Source organism: Amphichorda felina (assembly GCF_050947745.1).
Source record: "Amphichorda felina strain 45539 chromosome Unknown scaffold_8, whole genome shotgun sequence".
Taxonomy (NCBI): Eukaryota; Fungi; Ascomycota; class Sordariomycetes; order Hypocreales; family Bionectriaceae; genus Amphichorda; species Amphichorda felina.
In genome coordinates, this window is record NW_028145042.1 from 530582 (window position 1) to 556062 (window position 25481).

General features: G+C 51.1%; 7 protein-coding genes across 7 annotated transcripts; 5 read left to right on the plus strand and 2 right to left on the minus strand.

Annotated features, from left to right (window-relative positions):
• Window positions 1–7211: 7211 nt before the first annotated feature.
• Window positions 7212–8058, minus strand: ACO1O0_007847 (glutathione S-transferase; the record flags this gene model as incomplete). The annotated part of the gene is made up of 2 exons (XM_083197214.1): window positions 7212–7403; window positions 7492–8058. The coding sequence occupies 2 exons, from the start codon at window positions 8056–8058 to the stop codon at window positions 7212–7214; spliced, it is 759 nt and encodes a 252-aa protein (XP_083046682.1).
• Window positions 8059–8928: 870 nt separating this feature from the next.
• On the plus strand, window positions 8929–9951 carry ACO1O0_007848 (Extradiol ring-cleavage dioxygenase, class III enzyme, subunit B; the record flags this gene model as incomplete). Its single annotated transcript, XM_083197215.1, has 2 exons — window positions 8929–8968; window positions 9140–9951. 2 exons carry the CDS (start codon window positions 8929–8931, stop codon window positions 9949–9951), a joined length of 852 nt encoding a protein of 283 aa, XP_083046683.1.
• An 807-nt stretch (window positions 9952–10758) lies between these two features.
• ACO1O0_007849 (flavin reductase family protein) lies at window positions 10759–11649 on the plus strand (the record flags this gene model as incomplete). The annotated part of the gene is made up of 1 exon (XM_083197216.1): window positions 10759–11649. One exon carries the CDS (start codon window positions 10759–10761, stop codon window positions 11647–11649), a length of 891 nt encoding a protein of 296 aa, XP_083046684.1.
• Window positions 11650–12434: 785 nt separating this feature from the next.
• Window positions 12435–13649, plus strand: ACO1O0_007850 (uncharacterized protein; the record flags this gene model as incomplete). The annotated part of the gene is made up of 2 exons (XM_083197217.1): window positions 12435–12523; window positions 12578–13649. The coding sequence occupies 2 exons, from the start codon at window positions 12435–12437 to the stop codon at window positions 13647–13649; spliced, it is 1161 nt and encodes a 386-aa protein (XP_083046685.1).
• A 1446-nt stretch (window positions 13650–15095) lies between these two features.
• ACO1O0_007851 (uncharacterized protein) lies at window positions 15096–16693 on the plus strand (the record flags this gene model as incomplete). The annotated part of the gene is made up of 3 exons (XM_083197218.1): window positions 15096–15320; window positions 15388–16110; window positions 16178–16693. 3 exons carry the CDS (start codon window positions 15096–15098, stop codon window positions 16691–16693), a joined length of 1464 nt encoding a protein of 487 aa, XP_083046686.1.
• A 647-nt stretch (window positions 16694–17340) lies between these two features.
• Window positions 17341–19227, minus strand: ACO1O0_007852 (uncharacterized protein; the record flags this gene model as incomplete). The annotated part of the gene is made up of 4 exons (XM_083197219.1): window positions 17341–17472; window positions 17518–17649; window positions 17710–18132; window positions 18295–19227. 4 exons carry the CDS (start codon window positions 19225–19227, stop codon window positions 17341–17343), a joined length of 1620 nt encoding a protein of 539 aa, XP_083046687.1.
• Window positions 19228–21864: 2637 nt separating this feature from the next.
• ACO1O0_007853 (uncharacterized protein) lies at window positions 21865–22161 on the plus strand (the record flags this gene model as incomplete). The annotated part of the gene is made up of 2 exons (XM_083197220.1): window positions 21865–21900; window positions 21925–22161. 2 exons carry the CDS (start codon window positions 21865–21867, stop codon window positions 22159–22161), a joined length of 273 nt encoding a protein of 90 aa, XP_083046688.1.
• Between the last annotated feature and the right edge of the window lie 3320 nt (window positions 22162–25481).

Below are 25481 nucleotides of genomic sequence, written 5' to 3' on the forward strand. Positions count from 1 at the left end.
AATAAATCAAGCGTAGTCGTGAACAAGACCTTTGTTAAACCATGAATTATGAGCTTCTTGGGCGAGAGGTGCATTCCAATACATTGCTGGCATGTCTCTCCCAACACACCATAGGTATCTGGATGTAGCCACTGCGTTAAGTGCATTTATCCCAGTACTTGATAACCACGCTTCTTGTTTTACTCTGGTTTGCTACATATGAATCGGCTGGCTGTGCGGGGGTTGTTGAAACTTACCCAGCTTTGGTGTTTCGGAATGCAACCAAGCATGCACGTGCGGCGTCTTTACCCAAAACTGGCGGGCGAATTCCTTCCATTCCTCCCAACATGTAGCACGGCTGATGGCTTCACGCTTGGATTGGCAATCCCTACTATAGACGGGTGTTCTTCCAGCATGTAGGGTAGCATGCATATTGTGACATCAGATTATTCAGGTCTAGAAGCATGTCGTACACGACCTTAGGTGGCCGGTTTCAGTTAGCTGGTCCGAGAAGTGCTTTTTTTACGAATGAGACCAGCCATTCTCGGTAACAAAATGGTCATATGCATTCAAAGCTGTAATCCATCAGTATCTGTTGGGCCGATCAGACGCCAGCGACGTGGTATCGACGGGGACTTTGAGAAGACATGTCTCTTACTGGCCCCTCAATTATACGATTAAGTTAGCCATGGCATGTCAGCTATGCCTTTTTCAACGCTCAGAGTCTGAAGCGGCAGGACGCGGCGATGGTATCGCTACGTCTATGTACAGTATTTTGGGTCGCAATGGTTTTGCATAAGGCACGCAGCCATGTATCATGACTACAGGAGGCTTCGTAGAGTAATGATCCGACTACGAGGTCGATGGTGGAAACGACAGTAGGTCATACCTCCCGTCGCAGCTCAGGTCTACGTACCATTTCTCGGTGGACAATACCGCTTTTACCTGAATCAGTCTCAGACTCCGGTCCAAGTAACATTTGACATTTTGTGACGACGCAAGACTGCATGCGTGCCAGGTCTCAAAGTCAATGCTCTTTAATACGATTAGAAAGAGAATCAAGCAACCATGGCCTTCTGGCCAAATGCGTATATGGGACGAGGGCTCCACTGGGATGCGTATGTCAGACGAGGGCTTCCACCAGCATGCATATGTCAGACAAAGCCTCCACTGACATGCATATGTCAGACGAGCCCTCCATTTCATAACCGCGGCTTAAACTACCACAGGAGCCTTAGATTTGCCCGAAAAATGGGTTCACGTGAATCGACCAACATGGGACGTCACGGGAGGCAACCGAGTATCTATAGACAAGAAGGTACAGAATCCTGCAGTTTGCAGTATCGAACCCCAAGACCTAGGCCAATATCCTAAACTCTTTGTTACCAATACAAAGATCTCGACCTATCCATTTCCTCATCCCCGCACTTCGTATACGTAGTACGATCTACCGAACTAGACCATTCCATAGCTAACTCTCTTTTCTCTCTTCTGCCAAGTGGAGACTGGACTTGATGGGACCATTGACGGCCTACCGTCAAATGTGCATCCGTGGCTGATCTTTGCAAATGCCAAAGTCTAGAACGAGAAATTGATGCAAAATAGGGCAGTCATGACAAATCATGCATCGCCTCAGACCCTCGGGCTCACTTTGTAGCCCATTAAACCGTGTAAAAGACTCGGTAAACACGCCATCTTTCACGTCCTTGGGCATAATGTTGACAAGTGCGGAATTCCTTTGATTTCAGCTGGCGGGCGGGCTTTATCCCTGATCCGTATGATTTCTGGGGCACGGAGAAAACAACGCTGAACTCTATGTAACTACCTATTGCTAAGTAGATTCATGATTGTAGCCATACTTGCGGCCGCTACTGTTGCTGCAACAAAATTGCGGTATCAGTGGTGCTCCCACTGGCTCCTAGGTAAGGACCTCTGCCAAACCGGCTTACTTGTAGCCACGAGTAGTGGCGTGTATCACTCCAGCGGTGAAGAATTGACGTACATGATACAGTCTTTTGTATTTTTATCCAATTCCCTGATATTAACATCCATTAGACACAGCTGGTTTACCAACTACCATATAATACGCCCCAACGGCTAGCATATGAAGACTCCAAGAGTGATCCGCTGCCGCAACCTCTAAGGGTATACCTATTTGACTACTTCATATGCCTACGTATTCGAACCTGTAATATTTGGGTAATTAATCTTCGGTAGGCTAAATAAGTATAATCGGGTTATTAGCCACCCCCCAAACCCCCCCCCCCCCCCTTTTTCTCAATAAGAATAGCCTAGATATTTCTTCGTTTACGGATTGTATTATTAACCATGAATATCTAGATATAAAAGGCTTCTAGGTATAGAGTGAATATCTCTTCGCGTCTCTCCGTGCTTCGTGCGCTTCACCAATCTTGTCGCCAAGGTTTCAACGCTCAGCACCAATGTGTTTGCTATGATCTTTTCCTCCAAGCGGTTGTATGTTAGACGTTTGGTTGGGGAAGCTTCCCAAGGACTTGTGTTGTCTCTGTATAAGCATCACTATTGTCCCCTCTGACATCTGCGACTTCTGTACTCGCCTATCTGACTCTGAAATAGCTACCTCCATCCTACACAATGCTTCGTGAATTTAGGCTTCTTGTAATCTTAGGCGCCAAGTCTCCTCCCTCTATCAAACGGTAGTTAATCCCACCCATTTCAGGCCAATCGTGGACTTTGTCCAGAGTGTATGTATATGCTCTGACAAGGTTATCGTATCAAAATGTTTGTCTGATGACACATCAATCCTGATGAATGAACCTAGCCACGTCGCGAGACCTAAGAACACTACTTCGGCCAGAAAAGTCAAAGGGCTCCCATTTGATGATCTCAATTGTATATACTTTTGTCGTCGTCAAGCGCTTAGAGTCTAGCGAAGAAGTCTTCCGTGTGTCAAACGGGCCGCAGCCTTCGGCGAAAGCTGGTGACGGCGGGCCCTTGAAGCTGCCACAGGGGGGGCTACGTAGTGGAGAACAGTAGGAAACTTGTCCTTTTTTTTTCGGCCATCGCCCTCAACATGAAGTCTGCAATGAGCAGCGGAGGAGAGAGCGAGTCATATATTTGGATGTGGTAATGGCTCACCGTCTCAGAGAATCGCGGTGGAGAAGGGGAATCGCGGTCGAATGAAGGCTAACGGAGCGTGGAGGCAAAAGACATAGCTAGCATCGGAGGCAGCAACTTCCGCGGTAGACAACAACCCCCGTCCCAGGAATTCTGCAAGCCAAGGCTCTAGTCGGTTTACGGAGTTGTGCGTGTCTAGACACCCAGATACCTCAAAAAAAAAGGCGCACACTTTCAAGTTCTGAGTTTAAAAGCTTTATGGCCGGGGGTAAGCTTCTTGGATAAGCTACCACTCTGCAGCAGGCTTATCGAGCAGACGATTACCTTCCCCTGGTCAGATGGGCCTTCTGGTTTCACCTTTGCCTTGAATGTGTTTTTGCTTCCCAAGTGGCAGAGCTTGGAGAGGTGGATGACCGTAGTATCCGTCGGGCCCTTTTCCTTCTCAGGGGCATCAGGGTCCTATGGCACGCGTGCTTTGGACCAGGAGAGCACTTCTGAGATCTAGGCGGTCGCAGGTCTTGCGCTTGGGTACATCACTTCCGTCGCGGTACGCCTACATCTCATAGGAGGACTTGAGGCGGATTAGAGATAGCAGAGGCGTCGGTAGTGCGATTCGGCCCCCTCAAGATGCAGGGCTTTCAATTAGATGACATAGCAGCACCCAAGCCTAGTTATGGCAAATCCATACCTCGATGCCCCCTTATCTACCGGGGAAAACCAGAGGAAACCAGAGGGGAGGGACATAAGGCAATATGAGCCCGTCCCCAGCAGAACGGAGGCAGTCATATTCCAGCTCTTGTCGGAGCAAGCCTTGCTGACAGGCTCTGTTAGTCCACAGTTACAGGCCGTGTAGATCTCCGGTGGAAGATTCTGTCCATGCCGGTAAAATGCTGTTAAACAGGTAGAGGATCCCCAGAGAGTGATCCAACGCCATCCAGCATCTCTGTAGACGCGTAGTCATGGGCGGCGATACGTCGCACCCTACGACTCAAACGTTGGGTTGCTAGACTCCTGAAGTCCAAAACCCACAACAAAATTTCCGAGGAGCTCCATGTGACTTCTCATGGTGGTATCGGACTGGCCGTATGACCACACTTTGTAGAAAACGCATCCCTAGGGGCTTCCGTGTTCGGAGTCTTCGCCAGAATTGTAATCAACGTATGCAGCATCGAACGTTTCAAAGGTCTCATAGTCCTCGTGCCGGTCTTGGGAGATGTAGAATTGACGTACGGAACGAAATCTCTGCCATTCCCATTCGAGCCACATGTGTCGATATCCATTGGGTCGGTGCATCTGGTTTGCCGTCCACCACGGACTGTGTCCAAATGTTTGGTATGTTCCAGGAACAATCTGTCTGTCCCCGCCAACCTCTGTGGGTATGCCTGTTGACTGCGTCATCTGCCTGTGAATTTGCAACAGCAATCCAGACAATTAGTCCTTGGAGCGCGGAACGAGCGTGACCGGCTGACTAGGCTCCCTCTTCTCCGCAAGAACAGTCCGGTAGTTCTCCGTCTGTCGATCGCATTATTGATCGTGTAAGGCCAAATATGACAAGCCTCGGGGTATGGGCTACCATGCCCTAACCCAACGACTCCAAACCCCCATTATGTCTCACGATCCAATCCTACAGCCACTTCCTGACTCTGGTCACTGCCATTTCCCAGCATTTCGCAAAGTATTTTCAGAATTCTGGCTGTGTGTCTGTCAGCGAGTCACTTAGGGGTAATGTGATGGCCTACCTAGGTCACAAAGTCTATCTACTCGACACAGAGGCGAGCCCGACCGCCAACTAGGGCCATTCCGTAGAAGTCAACGACAGCGTCGCTCTTCAGGCCATGGGTGGACTTTTCAAAATGTCAGTTCCGTCTGCTCTCTGTCAGCGAAGCCGTCGGATGAGGTGCGTGTGTGCAGACTTACCGTAGTTCTCGCAGGTCGGCATCTCGCCCGAGGCCAGGCGATCGAGACAGCAGATGCACTAGTCTACCGCCTGTCTCACCTCGCTGGCCCGATCCGCGCGCCAGTTAGGGTTGGAGATGTTCCCGATGGTATGGTCAATGTTGGAGATGTGTAGTTAACCCGCGGCAGCTGGCCGGAAGGGTTTTCCAAATCATCCAGCATGGTCTTCCCAACGCAGAATCCATATATACGGGGGCCATTGCGTGGTTCTGACTCTGGCTTAGTGAGTCCTTTGTCAGACTGTGCCGCAGTAGTTAGGTTGATGGGCAACGAGGTGGGAAGACTAGGCTCATGGAGACCGACGAACCCTCTCAATGATGAGTGAAACCACAACCAACCTCCCGACCAGGGATAAGATTATCCGGTGGTATGGTGGTGGACCGAGTGGATATACCACCGCGGAAGTATCGAAGAGTCGGAAGTATATAGCGGCAGCAAATCATTCGTCGATGACGAGTGTAGAGGTGAAAGGCTCTTGTTGGAATTAATGGACGAAGCCAAACCCTTGCCGATGGTAATGGTCCTGAACTCCCCGCAGGTAAGCCCAACCCCTTCGAAGACGGGGTAGTCGAGGACGATATTGCCAGCGTGAACTGAACCAACCACTGGGCCCCGAGGGTGTAGGCCCAACCTACGTCCATACCTAGGTTAGGAAGAATTCTAAACGGTAGACTATGTAGTCTATCACATGCTCATCCAGCTTAACGGAGCTCGAAAATTAGTCCTGGGAAAGGTCAGCGTTATATTTTGGTAAAATGATGTGATAACATACTCGTTAGCCCAAAATGCCCGCGGATATGTGGCATGTGGGATTTACAGGCCGGGCATGCATGGCAGTTGAGTGCCATAGGATCCAGCTGCCCAACATCACGGAAGCAATGGGGCTTTCCGAGCCCGACTAGGCCTGATACCAGTCTCCAAATTCTGGCTGCTCCCTCATCTGTGATGCGCAGATGTCCAGTGATCAGGTTCCCGGGTAGCTTCATGCTGAAAGACACCGCCCGTGGTAAGATGGCCACTTGGCTGGATGGATCTCTAATCAAGTACGGTCAGTTTTGGATATTGAGTGAGAATGACAGAATCCTAAAACTCTGGCGAGTCAGGTCCCTTCAGGAATGATGGACAACTCACTGCTGCACCCAAGATGGATGGCTAACCATTGAGTCCCGAGAGTCCGCATCGGCCGGGCTTTGTGAAAGGCCCAAACCATGAACAGCGTTGACATCCACAGCTATGGTGCCCGGCCCCAACCATCCAAACTGCCATCTGTGCTACCTCCAGCATTGTGAGATGTCGGTCTCTCCGAGCCTCTTAACTTGTTTGACGAAAGCCAGACTGCAGTAGAAGGTGTCGAGGGCGGTCCCAGACTGTCCCTGGTTTGGCATAGTAAGGATCGCAATACAAGATGCGAAATCCAGGCAGCCATCTAGGCACTTTCCTGCATTTTTATAGCGTTGCCACTGCCTGTCGTCTGCAGTCCAACAAGCTTACTCTGGTCATCGTCGCGGTGGTGAGAAGTCCGGCGGCTGGAGGCCCCAGGTTTCCCGTGAATCGTCCTCGCATCGCAGTTGTCTGGTCACGCGTCCAGAGCGTCGTGTCCACCCGCAGACCCCTGGACCCTCCCTCCTGCAGAGCTTCTGCTTGGGCACGCTCGCCATGGCCTAGCAAGGAAGGGACCTGCCAGGAATGCAGCGGCTATCTTGGAGAACCGCTATGGTGCCCACCCCGGTGGGTGGCCAGTTTGCGCGCGGAGCGTCAGGATTTCCTGACCCCGACTAAGTATATAGTGAAAAATGAGCCCCTGGGCAAGAACCCAGGTGATGAGGAGGGTGATGGGAGAGATGAGAATAGAGCTGCTGGGTGAGGGACGAAGGGATGTCCTCAAATAGATGGGAGAAATGCACCCACACCGCGGATCCGAGTAATTCGATTAATAAAACTACTCGTCGATGATTCAATCGGTCTTGAGAGTCGATTGACAGACGATATTACCTGCCACGACAGCCTCGGGAAGCCTGAGCCGGGCCGTCGGAACACAGACAAACACACGTCACCTCCCACCGCATACACACACACACACACACACGTAGACCACCACGGCTAAACGCCGACAAACCACATATACGAGAAAAGCGAAAACTCGTATTCGACGGATAAACAGAGCAAGCTACATACAAAGGCTACTCCTCCAGCTCGGGATAGTGCCGATAGATGCCCTCCCCGTACGCCTGGCGCCTGTCGCTCGCCAGGTAGGCCTTGATGTTTGGCCGCTCCTTGACGGCGTCGTATAGCGCAAACACGGCGTCGTACTCGCCCGAGCCCTTCAGCTTGGCCATGGTCTTGGGGAAGGCAAACAGCGTGCCGTCGACGCACTACGTACTTGTCAGTACATGCAAGCGAGAAATAGCAAGCATTTGTTGCCGAAGTGAGAAGAGAAAAGAGTAAAGACAGGAAACGCACCTGGAAGAGGAACAGGTCGGCGTAGGTCAGCTTCCCGCCGTACAGCCACGGCCCGTCGCCGCTGGTCTTTGCGCTGAGGACGCGCTGGGCGTAGCCGAGAAACTTGGGCAGACGCTCGGAGGTGAAGCTGGCGGCGCGCTTCTTGGCCTCGGGCTTCTGGTCGGCGTAGTACAGGGAGACGGCGATGGGGTGGTGGGTGTCGTGGATCTCGTTGACGAAGCCGTCGTTGAGGGTCAGGACGATCTGGTTGAGGTAAAAGGCGGCGTTGGGGCCATCGGTGGACAGGCCCAGCTTGGGGGCGAGATACTGCAGGATGTTGGGCATCTGGCTGAGGATGAGGTCGCCGTGGCGGAGGAAGGGCGGTGCCAGGAGGGGAGGGTTGCCTGGCTGGTCGTTGGACATGACGCCAATGACCTTCTGGACGGCCTCGTCGGGGTTGGAGGCCTGGGCGGTGTCGGTGTAGGCCACGCCGGCCTCTTCGAAGAGCAGGCGGATGAACTCACCACGGCCGGGGAGACCGGGCCAGTAGATGAGCTCGAAGGGGTCGCTGAATCCGACGACGGCCATGGTAGTGGTGGGGATAAGGAGTCGGGCTGTTGTGTGTATTCTGTTACTGTGTAGTCGGGGGCTGTGAGCCTGCGATGCTGTGATCAGGTGGCGATTGATGGTGGTGGTCAAGTATTGAAAGCGTGGGCGACGTGCCGGTATTAAATGGGCGAGGGCGATGACGCTCAGTCGTGACCTCACCATGGACTCATAGACTGTGACTGGGGTCAACATTGAAGGCAGAAGTGATCACGCAGTGATGGGATGGAGTATTGGGTCAAATGGCCAATCGAGTTCAATGCCTCATGCGAAGGCCGACATGGAGCTGAGGTCGTCACCATCCACGACGCCGTCTACGTTGCTATCCACGTTTCCCTGTGCAGCGACAAGCCAGAAATGGAGAAGGATGCCAAATGATTCCACATGGCCAGTCATGTGTCATGTTCAGCTCAGAGTTTGGCTGCAGCACCAACGTGCCACAGCACTGGAGCAGAGGGGCACGGCAGTTTTGATTCTGCAAGGCAGGCAGCCAATTGCAAGTGACATATGTAAGCGGCAGCATTGAACCCCCTCTGTTACTCCGTACTTCCGAGATTCTGCTTCCCAAAGCCTTGGTAATCGGTGAGTAAGCGGCAGCGTGGAGACATGGTCCATGGAGACGGTGGGAAAAGATCCGACATGGGGCTCGGATCCGGCGCCACCGGGATCGACTGCAGATGGTGCAATGGCATGATTCGCATCTTTGCATCTTCGGTCGATAAAAACCTGGATGCCGCAGACACAAGCACATCAAATTGCAAGTAGAGCATGAAACTCTGGGCATCAATCGGTGCTGCAGCTGGAGTCGCTTCCTGGGCCTTTTCCAGATACTATTCTACCGCGTCCTCCAAGATGGGTCTCGCTCCTGTCATTGCCCTCTCCCACGGCGGAGGTAAGTCACTGAGACGCGCTGTAGCCTCTCACTCACTCGCTCGCTCACTCACTCACCCCTCACCACCACGACCACCACCAAGACCACCACCACGTCTCATCTCAGACCATCGGCTACACTACCCAGATACGAAGTACGCACATTGCAACATTGCCTGCTAACATCCATCAGGGCCCCTCCCCGTCCTGGGCGATCCCAGCCACAAGTCCATCGTCTACTCCCTGACGAAGCGCATCCCCAAGCTCCTCGGCCTCGATGACCCGTCGCGCCGCCCCCGCGCCATCATCCTCATCACCGCCCACTGGTCCACGTCGTCCCCCACCATCTCCAGCGCCGCCTCCCCCGACCTCATCTACGACTACTACGGCTTCCCCCCGGAGTCCTACGAGCTCAAGTACCCGGCCAAGGGCGACCCGGCCCTCGCCGAGGAGGTGGCAGCCGCGCTCCGGGCCGAGGGCCTCGACGACACGGTGCTCGACCCGCAGCGCGGCTGGGACCACGGCGTCTTCATCCCCATGCTCCTGGTCAACCCGGCAGCCGACGTGCCCATCGTGCAGATGTCCGTCCTGGCCAGCGAGGACCCGACGCGCCACCTGCGCATGGGCCGCGCGCTGCGGGCGCTGCGCAGCCAGGGCGTCGCCATTGTCGGCTCGGGCTTCGCATCCTTCCACAACCTGCCCGTCATGATGTCCATGCGCCAGGGGGCGAACCCGGCCCAGGTGGCCCAGATCATTGACATCTCGCGCAGGTGGAACGCCGCGCTGACCGACGTCGTCGACAAGGAGCCCTGGAAGGGCCTGCAGGCGTGGAGGAAGCTCCCCGGCGCGGATGTGATGCATCCCCCCAGGGGCGGCGAGCACTTCATGCCGCTGATTGTGAGTGCTGGTGCGGCGGAGGAGGGCGAGAAGGCGAGGTGGTATACCGATAACTTTTCGGGCGTGGATATTTACACGTACTACTGGGGTGCCGACCAGGTTGAGTAGGCTATCTAAAGTTACCTGGATATATTAATGATGGCTTCGAATGTTTGATCCACGTCTGATGCCCCGACACATATGCGCTGTTGTACCAAGGTGACTTGATCGATCAAATTGACCTCGAGGGTCGATGCATTGACATCTCAATATTCCATCCCCAAGCCAGATGCCAGGACGGCTCCTACATTGCAGAATTAGATGCAAGATGGTTGGAGTTGATGCTATACAAATCGAGGTGTAGGGTATCTAGTGTGCTTCACGGTCGCGACTACGGAGTAGGTTACCCGATAACAAGGGACCGCTTTTGTAATTAATCATTGAATCATCGACTGGGTCTCCAGTTGCTCTGGCAAAGCAGAAATTAACCTTCAGTGTACAGATACCAGTAAGCCGCAGTGCTGCGCCGCGTTGCGGTGGCCGGAGCGGCATTGTAAACCGAACCACGGACGGAAGTTCCGATGGTTGGATCTTTGATACACCGTCCGTCAGTTGATGCCCGGGATCTGAAGCCGCCCCACCAGGCGGTCAATTCGAGCCTCCGGGGTCGGACCCAGGGGCACGGCCAATTTCCCTTGAACCTCATCCGCTATACCTACGGATCGAGTCTATCGTTTGAGGCGAAATCGGTATATAAGTTGGCACGAGCGCTTCTGCGCGGTACCGCCAATGGCCATGGCCGTGATTGCGAGATCTCTCTCACGCCAGCTTGTCCGGAGGCGAGTCTCGCCGTCTCACGAAGCCATGCAATTGAGCATGATGCCAGCGCACATGAACTGATATGATCCCAGTCCCCCGACCTTTGCAGGCCTCAGAATGTCTTCCTCAGCGGCTGCAACCGCCCAGAAAGCAGAGTCCAACTACAAAATCGTGGACAAGATTGTCAACTTTGACAAGACACAGGCCAGCCGCCCGGATTTCGAGCCCTCGCAGGAGATCAAGGTCACCAAGCACCCCAACCCCGAGTGGAAGTACGGCCAGGGCGTCAAGGGCCACGATGCATCATCCACAAAACACAGGGAGGTTGATCCCTACGCGACCGACCGGCCCATGGTGGACAACTATCGCCTGCTGGTGGCAGGGATTGCACCACGGCCTGTCGGGCTGATCAGCACGCTCTCGGAGGATGGCAAGACCAAGAATCTGTCTCCCTTCAGCTACTTCCAGGTCGTCGATCATGACCCGCCCATGTTCATCGTTGGTTTCTCGTCGCGGCCGGGGCGAGAGAAGGATACCTTTCGCAATATTAAGGAGACGGGCGAGTGTGTCATCAACACCGTCTCGGAGGACATGATTGAGGCCGTCAACGCAACCTCCATCGATGCTCCCTACGGGGTCTCGGAATGGGACGTCTCAGGCCTGACAGAGGCACCTACAGCGACCGTGAAGGCCTCCCGTGTGCAGGAGAGCGTCTTCTCCATCGAGGCCAAGGTCGTCGACGTCAAGGAGTTCGCTGCGCATTCCGAGGGCATGAGCGTCGCAGGCCTGGTGTTGGTCAAGGCTACGAGGTTCTGGGTGCGGGAGGATGCGACAAACGACGACGCCAGCAACATCGCCCTCGACAAATTGCGGCCCGTTGGGCAATTGGGCGGCATTTCGTACGGCCGCATTGTTTCCACGTTTGAGTTGCCGCGGAGTAGATGGAGCGATGAGTGCCCCAAGAGCGATGTCCTGACCAAGCTCGATGAGTCCAAGCCCGCGACGTAGGTGGTGCATCGTGTTGGGTTAGATGGTATTCATGCCATCAGCTTCACCGGTTAGAAATAAGCATAGAATTATTTTAAAACATTCCAAACTCTTTTTTTCTTCTAATTACAGCGAAAGTAAAGCTGAATTGTCAGATGGTAGAATGAGCCTGTTGGGCTGCTCCACCTGTCACAATGCCACCTCCGAACCACCCATATGCACAGCAGCCCAATGGGCAATGACGCAGAATGAGGAGATCTGCATGGGCGATGAACTATTAGTGGTAAGTTCGAGCGGCATGGTACACACCCTTTCCCAGCCGCATATGCCAACCACCGAATCTGTTGTCGACACGAGTTAATGGCTGTGTCGAGTTTTGATGCCACTCGCTCACCAGACCTGTCTTCAGGAGGGATGAATCTTGGACTGGAGAAAACACGTCCAGGTTTCCGTCAAATACGATTCATACCTTAAGCCACCTCGATGATTCAGATGATGTGAGAGGACCGTGATTGCTCAGAACGGCGGCAAACATGCATGTGTACCTGTAGTGGCGGAATGCCTGGACCAACTACCAGCCCGACATGAATTATTGGCCTGAGAAGAGTCAGCATCGTGCGTGTCGTCGTCGTCGTTATCTCGTTACCTCTCTTCGCTGCCCAGGCAAAGTTGAGAATTAATACTCCTCAAGTAGACTCCCCGTCCTGTCCCGGTTGATCAGGGACCATCTTCACCATCGGCCTACTTGATACGACTCTTGTTTATCCGGTCATTTTTAGTCACTTCACATCGCACCTCTAAACATCATGCCAAAGAAGAGCAAGAAGGGAGTTGGCTTCTACAGCAATGTGCAGCCGTCTGCGGATCTACACAATGGGTCAAGACCAGGACAATCGTCAGATCCCCTCGCATACTTACCTCTCGCGCCTGTAACTAATGAGGTTTGAAGACCTTACGCCAGCGATATTTACAACCTCAACTTCCAAGACGAAGGAACTCTCCACATCCATGGACAGTTCTTGGCAAAGAGCCCGACGCTTGAATTGAAAAGGAGCGAGGCATATTACTCTAATAGTATCCAGATGGATGTTTCTCTCGATGCTGGCCATGTTCTTGTCCATTATCTGGTCACTGGGGAATATCAGTGTCTTGAGCCGCCAGTAGAGTCGCCTGCCGAGAAGAATGCTGCCGAATTCGTAACCGCCCTTCGTGTCTACAAAGCATCCCAATCATTCGAGTTGTCACAGCTCACTGATATTGCGGAGATGGAGATATGGTGTCTGGGTGATCAGCTGAGCTTGCCGACGGTTATCAGCTTGATGGAAGAAGCAAGCCCTAGCCCTATAAACATGGTGGCCTGGGGCTTGTATCTCGAGACTCGGATCCAGAGGTTTTGCGTGACCTTGACCCGACCCACCGCGGATGATGCCTTGATTGAAATTGGGGCTCCAGATACGATCGGCAAGGCCATTCTCAAGAGCATGATCCAGACTGCTTGTAGAGACTTGCCAGACGAGGAGGGTCTATCTGCCGTGGACGAGCTCGATGAAGAAACTATTCCGGAAGCAGAACCTGTCTCTAGAGTCGAAGCTGCCGCCAAAGCAGAAGCTGCTCCTGAAGATGAGATTTTCCACGAGCCGGACCATTTCTACGAAGAAGAGCCTGCTCCGCCCGGAGAAGACTATGCTGTCCCCGAACCTGAGCCTACTCCCCCCGAAGAAGTGCCTAGTCTCGAACACTGGCCTGTAGGGAGGAAGGAAGGGACGATGGATATTGCGGTGGAGACACCCCCGGATTCACCGACGGAGCTACCTGAGAAGACTCACAGAAGATTTCCCGCTGTAGTCGAGATCAACGAAGAGTTCCTCAGGCCCATTTTTGGCAACGATTCTGCCGCCGACAATGACAGCGACACGCATCATGACGCACAGGACATGGATGGTGAGTTGCTTTTGAAGAAGGTCGAGGCATCTCTCCGCGTTCTGCAGAAGATGCTGGACGAGATTCGCGGTTGGGTATAATGCTGACCAAATTTTAATATAAGAAAACTACTCTGGCGACCAAAAGAAACCAATGTCGAGATTGAGGATGAAGAAGGAGAAGAAGAGGTTGGAAAGAGAAGCAAGGAGCATGCTGGCGAAGGAGGCAGCTGCCGAGTCTGAGTAGGGTCCAGGAATTTTTCAACTTGATTGGGTTTGACTAGATGATGGCGAGTCTCACGCGCCTCCTCGTAGCGACATGTATGCTAGGTCAAGTAATCGAAGGTGTTTACGTTGCGGTGGCCCATAGGGTATTATCGGCTAGTGTTGAATGCACCAAAAGAGTACACGCACATTGGATGAACATATCTAAGACCCGCATTTACGTTGCACGTGCCGGAAGTACAACATGGATTGTTGAACAAATGTAAAGGCGATATGGCATGGTGTGAACCTTTATTGCAAAGCCCTAGAGTAGAGAGTATGAGGGAGGTCGTCGGAGTTGCTAGGCAAGCGGTCATCTTTGTCATTCTGACTCATTCTTAGCCATTTCGGAAGTACTCATACTCCGTAAGGATAGTCAATAAGAACAGGTGACGTTGTTAGTCTTAAATGACTTAAGTTGCAGCTGCCATGAAGTCGTGCCCTTTATGACCACCCGGTGGTCACGTGGGTACCCTATTCGTCAAACACTCCCGACACTGTTTGGAGGTTGTGGATCAAAGTGCATTTGGCTATACACTCGGTTAGGTACTTCTACATTGGCAAACTCTACATATCACGTGGAGGTATGGGGTACTTCTTCTCTATCTACGGTTGCATCAAGTGTGACTAAAAATGCTTGTCGTGGTGGAACGTGCCCGAATTAAACCATTGTTTCGGACCCCCGCTTGTTCTCAGTTATAATATTATTAATTTAAATATTATTAGTATTGAGATGAAATCTAATTAGCCCTCGATAGGTAGGTTCTCTAGGTTAGGGTTTCTACTACGTAATAACTAATTTCACATATGTACACCTATTCAGATAGCAATAAATATCTATTCGGCTAGTAAATCCCTACTTATCCGTACTTTTATATATGTTACTGGTACCCTCACCTACTACTAGTAAGTATAGTAGGGAGCAAGGCAACATTAGCATCATAAAGCTAATGTAGCACCGCAATGCTACCGCAGCTCGCAAGGCCACAGCGGCATCATAAGACTGCATGTAGTAGCATCACATGGCTATAGCGGCATATTATTTAAGTTTACATGTACTATATAGCATTGCAAGATTACTGAAGAATTGAATTGCTACTATAGCATTGATCGCAAGGGCACAACAGCATTGCAAGGCTATTTACGTCTCCCTCTCGGTACCAGGTTCACTGGGATCCCCATTAGCAGTACAGAGATAATAGTTATATATATGGATTTTGCCTCCATGTTTATCTTCTCTTCTATCACATTATCATAGCACATCACAGGTAACGGAGGGCAGACATGTTCGGCTTCTGTTCCAGGCAGCCGAAGGCGCCAGAGCGCGTGTCGACTGATACAGTCATCCCCGTGGGCTTCTATGACGGTACAATTCTTTACCGTAATCTGGTCATGTATACGCTGTTTGTTTTTGATGATGTTCTTGATCATCAGAGGCTGCGCACTTGCCTGGAGCGAGTCGTGAGCCGCCCCGGCTGGAACAAGTTGGGCGCCCGCCTCCGAAGAAATGTATGATAGGCTTTAATTTGTCGTAACCACTCACCATTATGGCTGACATGAATGCTTCTACCATTAGAAGAACGGACAGCTGGAACATCACATCCCTGCGTCTTTCTCCAAGGGCCGCCCGCCTATTGGCTACCAACACTTGGACCTGAGTGATGTGGCTATGGAGGACCATGCCATCGCATCGCAAATTCCACGCGCACCCCGCGACGGACCTCCTGTCATTGTTGGAGACCCCGAGCAGTTTGCCGACTTGTACTCGGGCCCTGGAATACCAAAGAGCATCGACGATTTCCTCTACACGGATAGGCCCCAGCTTGGTCTACGGGTTGTGTCGTTCAAGAACAAGACCATTGTCGTCATGTACTGGATCCACCTCGCGTTTGACGCCATAGCCAAGCGTTCTATCCTCGAGGCCTGGATGCTCATGTTGCAGGGGAGGGAAGACGAGATTCTTGAGCCTCTGCCACCCGACAAATATATTCTCGAGAACATCGGCAAGAACCCGCCCGAGCCGCACGTCCTCGCCAAGCATCACATGTCCACGTTAAGTCTGGTCCCGTGGGTGCTCCGGAATGCCTACGCATTAACCATCGCTCCTAAAGATAATCGCATGCTCTGCGTACCGGCTGCATATTTTACGAAGTTGAAAGAAAAGGCTCTGGCGGACCTCACTAAACAGGCGGCTGCGGCCGGGGACACGGAGAAGCCCTTCATATCTGAGGGAGATGTACTTATGGCCTGGGTGGCACGTCAATGCATGGGAACCTCTTCCAAGAATCCAGAGACAATGGTAAGTCCCCTTTCCTAAGGTAACATCCAGGTCGCGTGCACTGATTCGCTGTTTCTCCTGACCCTAGGTCAACGTGCAACAGGTATATCAGTGGCGCCCCGCTCTCGCTGATCTGATTCCCGATGGCAGGCCTGTTCTGCACAACTGCATTGGATTTATCACCACGATGGTATCGGTGAAGGACATTTGCCAAAAGCCTCTCAGCTATCTGGCTTCCCAGATCCGGGAGACGATAAAGACGCAAGGCTCACGCGAACAGGTTGAAGCCCATGCCTCGCTTATCCTCAAGGATCCCATAGCTAGAGGCCTCCCAGTTTTTGGGAAGAGCTCGATGCAGCTCTTCTTATTCTCCAACTGGCAAAAGGCCAACATGTACAGTGTCGACCTCTCGGCAGCGGCCGTGAAGCCGCGCAACACGCCGCTGGTGCCGTCATACGTCCAAAGTACACGTGAACCATACACTTTCAATGAAAGTTTCTTCTATGTTGGAAAGGATCCGGAAGGAAATCACTGGATTGTGGGTTATAGAATGAGGGGCCATTGGGACAAGATGGCTAAAGAGTTGGCGGCGGAGGAGATTTGATCTCTCTATCTCCAAGGCAGTTAGGAATGGGTGTGATGAATATTTAAATTCAATCAGTGATAAGTCTAGACTATTACACTTCCCACCCGCTGTCCTCATGTTGCTATTCCTTGTTCGATCGCAGGTGCGAGTCGTGAGGAGAAGCAGTAGGCTTCGGTATTTCGTACCTATGTAAAGAAAAGCCCCAAGGCAAGTTTGATTACTGGTAGTTTTTACAACAAAATGACAAGAATACTGACCCCTCTTCTCGAGCCAGATTGTAGAATAAAACTCGACAGGGCCTTTGGATTCGGTACCCATTAGTCTGATTTCGATGTCTTTGGATCAATCTGGCTCCTGTGCACCAGTTTGTTAGGCTTTGTTTTGCTTCTCACGCAGCCTTTTCAGCTTTTCTCTCTCCTCCTTGCGAAACTTCTTTCTCTCATGGCGTTTCATAGCCTGTATCTTCTTGTCCCACGACGCTATAATATTTTTGACGCGTATTTTGTCAGGTAATGCCAACCAGAAGTGGTACAGGCCCGAGCGCACGAACAACCAGTTTGCGTAGTAGTGCCCCATGCCCCACCAGAGTGATTTGGTGAAGCCTTTGATTATAATGATGACGACGATAATAGCAATAACACCAACAGATATAGAAACTAAAACGGTTAGAACAGAGACAGATTGGGCGGGAGGGTATTCATACATATATACTGGAGCTGCTTGCTCATCAGCATCCGGTCGTCTTTGGTGACGTTGTTGTTCATGCCGAAGAGAGATGATATGAAAGTAAGGGGGAGCTTTCAGGTCAGCGAAGAGCAAGAATCGTATATCAGGCGACTTACAAAGGCAACGGTCATGACAGTGACCGTCATAATGGATCTCCCTTGCATGACGGCTTCGTCTCCGTGACGAATCGCCTGCCAGGCTTGGACTACACTGGCCTGCTGTTGCTTCATGGAGAGCAAATGATCAATCTGTAGTACGCCCTGTTAGTGACCCTTAAGTAGTGGACTGTAAGAGTTGAGAATACTTACATCCTTGCACTCATCCTCTGCCTTGCGGTGCAAGTCCTCTAGCTCTTCCAAACGCTCAGCCATCTCATTTAAAAATTCATCGGCATGTATTGCAAAGGTATCCGACGGTTTCTCCCCCTTTGTACTGGTCTGATCCCGTATGGAATCCCCGGAGGATTGCTTCAACCGCTGGCTCATGAGTTTCTCGGCATTGCGCTTGAACTGCTTTAGAACTCTGAGCTGTTTCTTGACAATCTGGATCATAATCCCGAGCTCTTCGATAATATCCCTTGCCTCTCGCTGAAGCTGGCCTTCTGGCTTCATATTCAGCAGAGCCGTGTGCAACGACGAAAGGTCCACCGATGACGACTTCTTTGAGGAGGCTTTGGCCAATTCACCGGCCCAGTGCCATAGGTGATTGAAGTACATTGCCTTCTTTCGAGCCTAAAGTTGTGCAAGGATGTCAGTCAACAAAAGCTTATCCAGGTTTCCAGATGATAAGTGTTAGCCAACTGGGAGGGTGAGAGATGATTGTGATCATCACACAGAAAGGAACAGCAAGGACGGTAATGAACAATGTGAGGAGATAAGTAAAAACAAACTGACCACTTTGCTAATGGATTCCGCGAAAATATCAAGGACCTCAGGCTGGCGCTCGTCAGTTTTGGTGTGGTCAAAGAAGACCTTACAGCATTCATCGACAACAATGAGGGCCACGTCGTAAGCAGAGTGAATCTGGATATTTCCGAGGTTGCCTAGCCTATTTCGGATGGCTTTGGCCACACCGGAAGAATCTTTTCTGTTGACCCCATAGCGCCTGGGGAAGCATGTGATGATTGTGCTGTCGTCGAGGATCCACATCCAGAGCTGGTCGACCATGATAAGGCGCGGCAGCTTTTGGATGGCCTCTCGACAGCCGGGACATTCAACGTGAGGTGAACTTTCTTCCGTATGGCCGTCGCCGTGATTGGGGTGACACTGTGTGGTTCTTCTGGGTCTCGGGGCGGACATCTCTAGATCCCTTGGCTCAAAAGTCTGGTTACCGTTAGGACCTGGGCTTGTGGTGACGCGGCCACGTTCAGTTATGGTTGCAATCCGATTCGTGACTTGGTACCTGAAGCCCATGTTTGTATCTTTCTGTCCGACGGAGAGGGTTGATCGACGGCGCGGCACCGCCCTGAACTCATACCGGGCACAGTCCCACTCCCCCGTGTCTGGATCGTAATGGTGAAGTTCGTTAGGGCGTGCACTTGTTGCCCTGTACACAACCTGATCCCTGTCCCGTGCGTGAGAGTTTCTCAGGCTCCAGAAATATGCCTGGTCGAGCGTCCTGCGAGGGTGAAGCGGTGGACTATGCATCAGGTATTTATCGACGAGCCTCTGATCGCGAAAGTTGTCCATGGCGTTGAAGAGCTTAACTGCATGGTATAGGAGCTTCCCCAACGGATTCTTGATCTCGAGCCTCCCATCTCTTCCGCGGAGGAGCTGACCCCTTCCGCCCAAGCGGGGAGAACTTAGTTGATTTACAACATCAGCCATCTCATTTGCGGGCGGCACAAACAAAGTCTCCGATATACCGCCAAGGGTATTCATCAAGCGTCCCTGTTGGTGGATTGGGCTGTACTGTCCTTCTGTTCTCAGATCCTTTGAGTGGAGAACTGATCGTTTCTCGATAATTGAGGAAAAGGTTTTTCGTTGGCGGTCCAACTCCCAATGCAAGTATGGCATCTACAAAAGCTAATTAGAGTCATGAAATATAACATCAGGTTTTCACTTACAAAAAGAACCATATTAGAAGGGACGTCTCCTTCGTGTGGGTCAGGGTCTGTGATCACGTCAGTAGGAGCCAAATCCCAGTTATGTAACTGTGTATACCTGAAGATACGGTTTCGCAAAAAGGTCTCATATGCCGGGCATGAGAGATGGACGAGTCTAGTCCATGTTGCTGGCGTACCCAATAGTCACGATGTAAGAGGGTGTTGGCGCATGTTCGTTGTTCAGCCTTGGTATAGGCTGTGTCGAACTTCGTATCGGGCTCTTCGTAGTACTTTGCAACAGCATTCTTTTCAAGATAAGTAAGGGGCACTTCCGGAGGGGATTTTTATAACTATACCTGAACCCACTTCAAGTTCACCGTTAGCAAGGGGGATTATTTTGATGCTAGCAAACACTCACCTGCATGTTATTCGATGGGAGGTGAAAGTACTTTACTCGAGATTCACGGGGAGATACGCTGAACACAGTTGCACTCCTCCCAGTAAATGAATGGCATCGCGTAGCCGAACCGTTCTCGACAGTCTCATAGACTTCGTTGGAGTCTTCTTCGGAAACTGTTTCAGGTTGGGTGGAGCCCTCATCGGCAGCTATTCTCGTAACAGTAAGCGAATATGTCTAGATTTGTTTTTGTAAAAGAAAAAGAAAAAGACAATGCCATGGTGCTCAATGGGCGCCGTACCTTCGTGACACTTTCTTAGAGGGCTCTCACTGCCGTCGAGTAAGTCCTCAACTGGGATCTTCTGGTTGGGAAAATTCCCTGAACATAATGGACGATGAGTATCACGGTGCTGAGTCATATCCGTGATTCCCTTGCCATTTCGAAAGGACATCATGTACGCTTTGAGGTCTCTTTCTGGAATGTAACTTGAAGGGTCCGCCTCGCCTGAGCTGTCTTCTGTTGGCCTTTTACTGGGATTGTATAATGTCTTCGAAGGACCGCATGCTCGGGTTTGAATATCATTTGCTTTGGATGTTTTCCACAAGGCGTAACTCTCGCTGAAAGCCGGCACTAACGACCGATCCTCATTTGAATGGGAATTCTGGAGGCAACGGCGTAGGTAATCGACGCGTCGCAACGCGGTTTTGATGGCACTCTGCTCTGTCGAAGAAAGGTCGTTATAAAAGTTTTCGGATTTGCGAAACTCAGTGCAACCAAAGTAATGAGTGACAATATCCGATGGATCATGGTCATCCACGCTCAAGCAGGTGGTGGGCCGACCTGCTCCTTGTAGGGAACTCTGGTGAGGATAATCCATACTTGCCAACCTGCAATATTTGGATTATCCCAGGAGGAGAGTACCGGTAAGAGAAATATTAGTGCTCGGAGGTTAAGTGAGTGAGGGCATAAGAACATGAACGAGACGGCGCAACATCAAAGACCAAAGTACGGAGATGGGCTAAGGGAGGGGCCGTATCGTATCTTAAATGTTTGTCCATTGAAAGGCTTCACGTTGGACGCCCTTGAGCAAGGTTTGTGCGGTACGGTGGCATCGTCCCTACTGTAGTAAGGCTGGAGAACTCCGATGACAGCATGGTGTTCGCTAGTGGTTGCATGTCGATTATGGAGTGAAGGCGAGGCTCGCAAGAAGCTCGCAGGAGAACCCTGCACAACGCAAGCCCTATGTGATATCCACCTGGATGTTAAGGCATATGTACGATCAAGGGGCTAGACCTATCAGAAGTCTATTCCATTATTATACGAACTATTGATTTCAGCTATCATGCGGGTCAACCCGTTCCCGAGTGCTGCAACCTTCATGGGCCCATGGGCGAAACATTATTTGTACATGAATGAAGTCTGTAAAGGGATTCGGCTTCATTAAATGTCTCGGTGATAATCTTGAAAGATGCATGTCGCGTTGGCCGGAGTCTGACTACTGCCTCCTAGGCCACATGAATGATAAACTTGATATTTAATTATTTGAAGAGCAATCAGGAAAATGAGTTGAGGCTGTGTTTGGACTCCGGACTCCTGGGGACTGTGTGGGAACTCGGACTCGCCAACTCAGATCGGAGAGACAGGCAGCCTTACTGGGCTTTACAGGCATTGCCTACGAACTGTCTTCAACCAGGCTTTGTGGCTTGATGACTGCATGATGCATCTCGAATGAGCTTCTCTGATATTCTTAGTCAATCTAACCCCCCAACCGCCTCATGTGCCACCCCACCCTGCTCAGCCCAGCCCAGATGTCTCCTCATTTTCAGCCGTTGCCAAATTTGAACTCTGCCTTCATCGATGTCGCAACGATCACATACGAGTCCCTTGGCCCAAACAACCCCAAATCGTATCTCCCTATATCATCTCCTTTGGATACGACGAGATCTTGGTCCGTCAGAGCATATCGAGGCCCCTTGGGTCAAGGTCCTCACCCCACCATCCACGACCTCCAAGGCTCCAACATGGCTCAACAATCTAGGTCCATCGGTCTTGTTCAAGTCCACCCGCCCGAGGAAACCCAGGTAACCGGCGATCAGCCTAACGAGAAGCCAGGCGTGGGAATCGACATCATCGCCATCCATGGGCTAGGCGCCAAGTCACCCGACACGTGGACATGGAAAGATCGCAAGGATCCCAAGACGCAGGTCAACTGGCTGAGTGATCCAAAAATGCTCCCAAGCGTGGTTGGTTCAGCCCGGATCTTCACCTGCGACTGGCCTGCCGACATGTTCCAAACCTTAGTCCCGACGACGATCTAGGAGTCTGCGTAGTCTTTGCTAGCTGCCATTAGAAACCACTTGGAAAAAAACAAAAAGTCGGGTGGAAATCGACGTGTTTTTTTCATTGCCTCGTGTCTTGGGGGCATAATATTGACCAAAGCTCTCGAGATTGATCGCCTCAACGGCGATCAAAGTGGTTTCCCATCCCTCATAGGAGCGACGCGCGGGATTGTTTTCCTCGCCACACCATTCCGGGGCACTGCGTTCCAAGATATGCCTCGGCCGAGTCTAGCAGTTTGGGGGCTCTTCAGAGACCAAATAGTAACCGCGCTGATGGACTATACGAGGGAACCAACACCCAATACTGAAGAGCTCGTGGATGATTTTATCGAGCTACGCCAAGAACAACGCTTTCACGTGTTTACCTTCTAGGAAGCTCACGAGACGAGTCTTTTAAAAAGGTTTAATTTGATTTGGATTTTTGCAAGCAGGGCATTCCTGACTTGGCCAGCTGTTCTTGTGCTATCTTTTGCACTCGAGTTCATTTTCCCTCGGCTAGTGATTTTCTATCTTCTCTGGCAGCTAGGGGTCTACTTGTACCGCCCGAAATTAGTACGTATAGAGTGCTTTCCTGTTCAATCTCTCATCGGACTGGCCTAATGGGACCCTTAAAACTATAGTGGTTCTTCTAAGAGATGAGGATAAAGACGTTCGTCGTGGTGCCGTCAGAGCTCTTGGATCACATTTGGACTGGACTAACGAGATTTATGAGGCTATGGCACACCTGCCAGATGTTCAAGATTCCACAGTATGCCAAGCTGCTATTAATGCCCTTGGTAAACGATCAGACCTACCTGAATACGACGAGGTCTCACAGATTGCGGTAGCGGTGCTAAAGGATAAGAAAAGAATGGTTTCACGGAATCGTCTCATATCTGATATGACGCAAAAGGCTACAATAGCCGAGCTAGAGGATAGGAATGTTTCGATTCGAAAGAAAAGGCTCGAAGCTCTCCGCAATAGCCAATTGGAATTTCCTGAAGAGGTCCTTGATGCTGTAGCAGAACAGCTACTGGACACCGATGATACAATTATTCCAGAATATGCTAAGGCTATGCTGAGACGGCATAAAACATTCTATGGCCGGCTTCGCGACGGCCCTTATCAAATATCACTTTTCCGCACCCTACTCAGGCGCAGTTTCAAGGAGCCATGCAGCTGGTACATGGAAGATGGGTACTCCTGTGTAAACACGCCAGGTGGTATCTGGAGAATCTCTCTGTCGGACCCGCAGGGTCACATCAAAACTATGATCGACAGAAGACCAGCAGACTATCCACAAAAGGATATGGATGAAGGTCATTTTTGAGGTATGTACTTGAATGATCTGTGGATTTCTTGGGGATTTTACGAGAAAAACAGACTCAAAGGTCTTGGTCTGCCAGGGTAGATGGGATGGATGTCCCGGACACATGTTTTGTCTTTTACCACTCGGCGATATGTGAGGTCCCCGTGGTTAGTAAGGTCCTCGGGGTGTATAATTACCTAAGTACCAAATTGACTGTGAGATCAAGTAACATATATGGCTAGATAGTCCTTGGATAAAGGGGGGACGGGAGGGTCCGAGAAGGACGATACTGGCAGCAAGTCTATCACCATTAGGCTTCTCCTCCTGAGTTTGTTAAATTCTCCTTGAATGCTCTACGCCGATATTGTTTCCCATAACAATTCGGAAAGTATATGTAGGAGTTAACTGTGAAGCTAGGAAGTTAGTCAGGACGGTGATTAAGCGTTGACCTGGCCACCTTTAGCTACCTAACTAGTGCCAAGCAGAGCTTCAAGATACCTTATTCCCTTAGTTGCTTCCCCGTTCAGGGGCTTCATCCCAAGCGCTGCCTAAGGTTAACCGGAGTCGCCTTACATGGAAATGAGGAGAAGTAGACCCAGGCAAGGTGCCAGAAACCAATGGTTCTAACAGGCCGAGACCACTACCCGCTTCTGTGCCACTCTTCCAAGAGCCTTTATGAGTCGATCGCCCGCTCGTCCTGTCTTCATACACTTCCACAGCCTAAAACAACGGGACTTTTGGGTCCGTACCATGGACGGAGAGAAGATGGGTACTATTACTACATCCTTCCCGGGGATACCAAACTTTCAAGCAAGTGGCACCCCGGAATGGCAGAGAACCCTTCCGCTTGGGAGCAATGGTCAAAGCCCGTCTCTCAGGTCCTCACATACGCGTCGGTGTCTTTTTGCCCTTACGGATTTATCATCACAGACAAACGATTAACTGTGCTTCATTTCACCCCAGAAGTGGCGACTGAATGATCCTCATTATCTCGGCCTCGGAGACAACATCAGCCCACTCATCAAAGGGTGGTATCAAGGAGCACAGACCTGTCATCTGATATGGGAGCAATGTCACTAGATTCATATGGAGCTGCCTCGTATGTAGATGGAGCTCCCGGAAATGAGTTTCTACCTCGGGAATTTGCACATATCCCCTGGGATGAACACGGCTCGGGAAAACTTACGGTTAAACTGGCTCTGTTTTGTCTTTTTTTTTTATGGCTGGGAACTACATCCCGCGGATTGAACAGGGAGAAAGTGACAAAGGAGCAGAACAGGAGGCAGAATACGATGGAGCATGAATATGAATATGAAGAGGAGGAGGAGCTTGAAACAGGGTTGGCAAGTAAGCAGGGCAGGACCAAGATATCCTAGTCAAGTCCACTAAAGAAGGCTGCGACTACATTATCAAGGAAAGCAAACATAAAGAGGTCTACCGCTAAAAAGAATTCAGAACGATGGTCTGACAGAACCTTTGTATGTGAGAACAAGTATGTATCCCGAAGGCTAAGTTGAGATTAAGCATCCAACAGAGAAAGTCCTCGCGCCGTGGCCTGCCAGACTCTGTATCTATTTTTATATAAACCCAGATATTATGTTGTTCCTGCGGCCAATTTCACCTCACGGAGCTGGTTTATGCGTATAAGTCACATTGCGGCCTCTACTATTATGCCGCTCGCTGCTGGGTTGCTTAAAGGTACGACTTGCTGAATTCGCTTCGAATCCAACATACATCTAGATAGTACGGCCACATCATTGACTTAGTTTGATGTCTCATGATTGCCCTGCTTACATTGCTCTATCTGCAGGCCCCTCCATCCGTCCCACTACACTCCTGCATTTGTTACTTTGACGGCCATCTTAACCGCCCGAGCCGGGAATTGTAACTATATGAGAGAGGTTTTACCGTCATCCCGGTATAATACATGGAGAGCCCCAGCCCAAGGGAGATGCTGGATTCATTATGTGCTTGCTCTTATTTGTTCAGCAAGCCGATGATAGCAACCTAG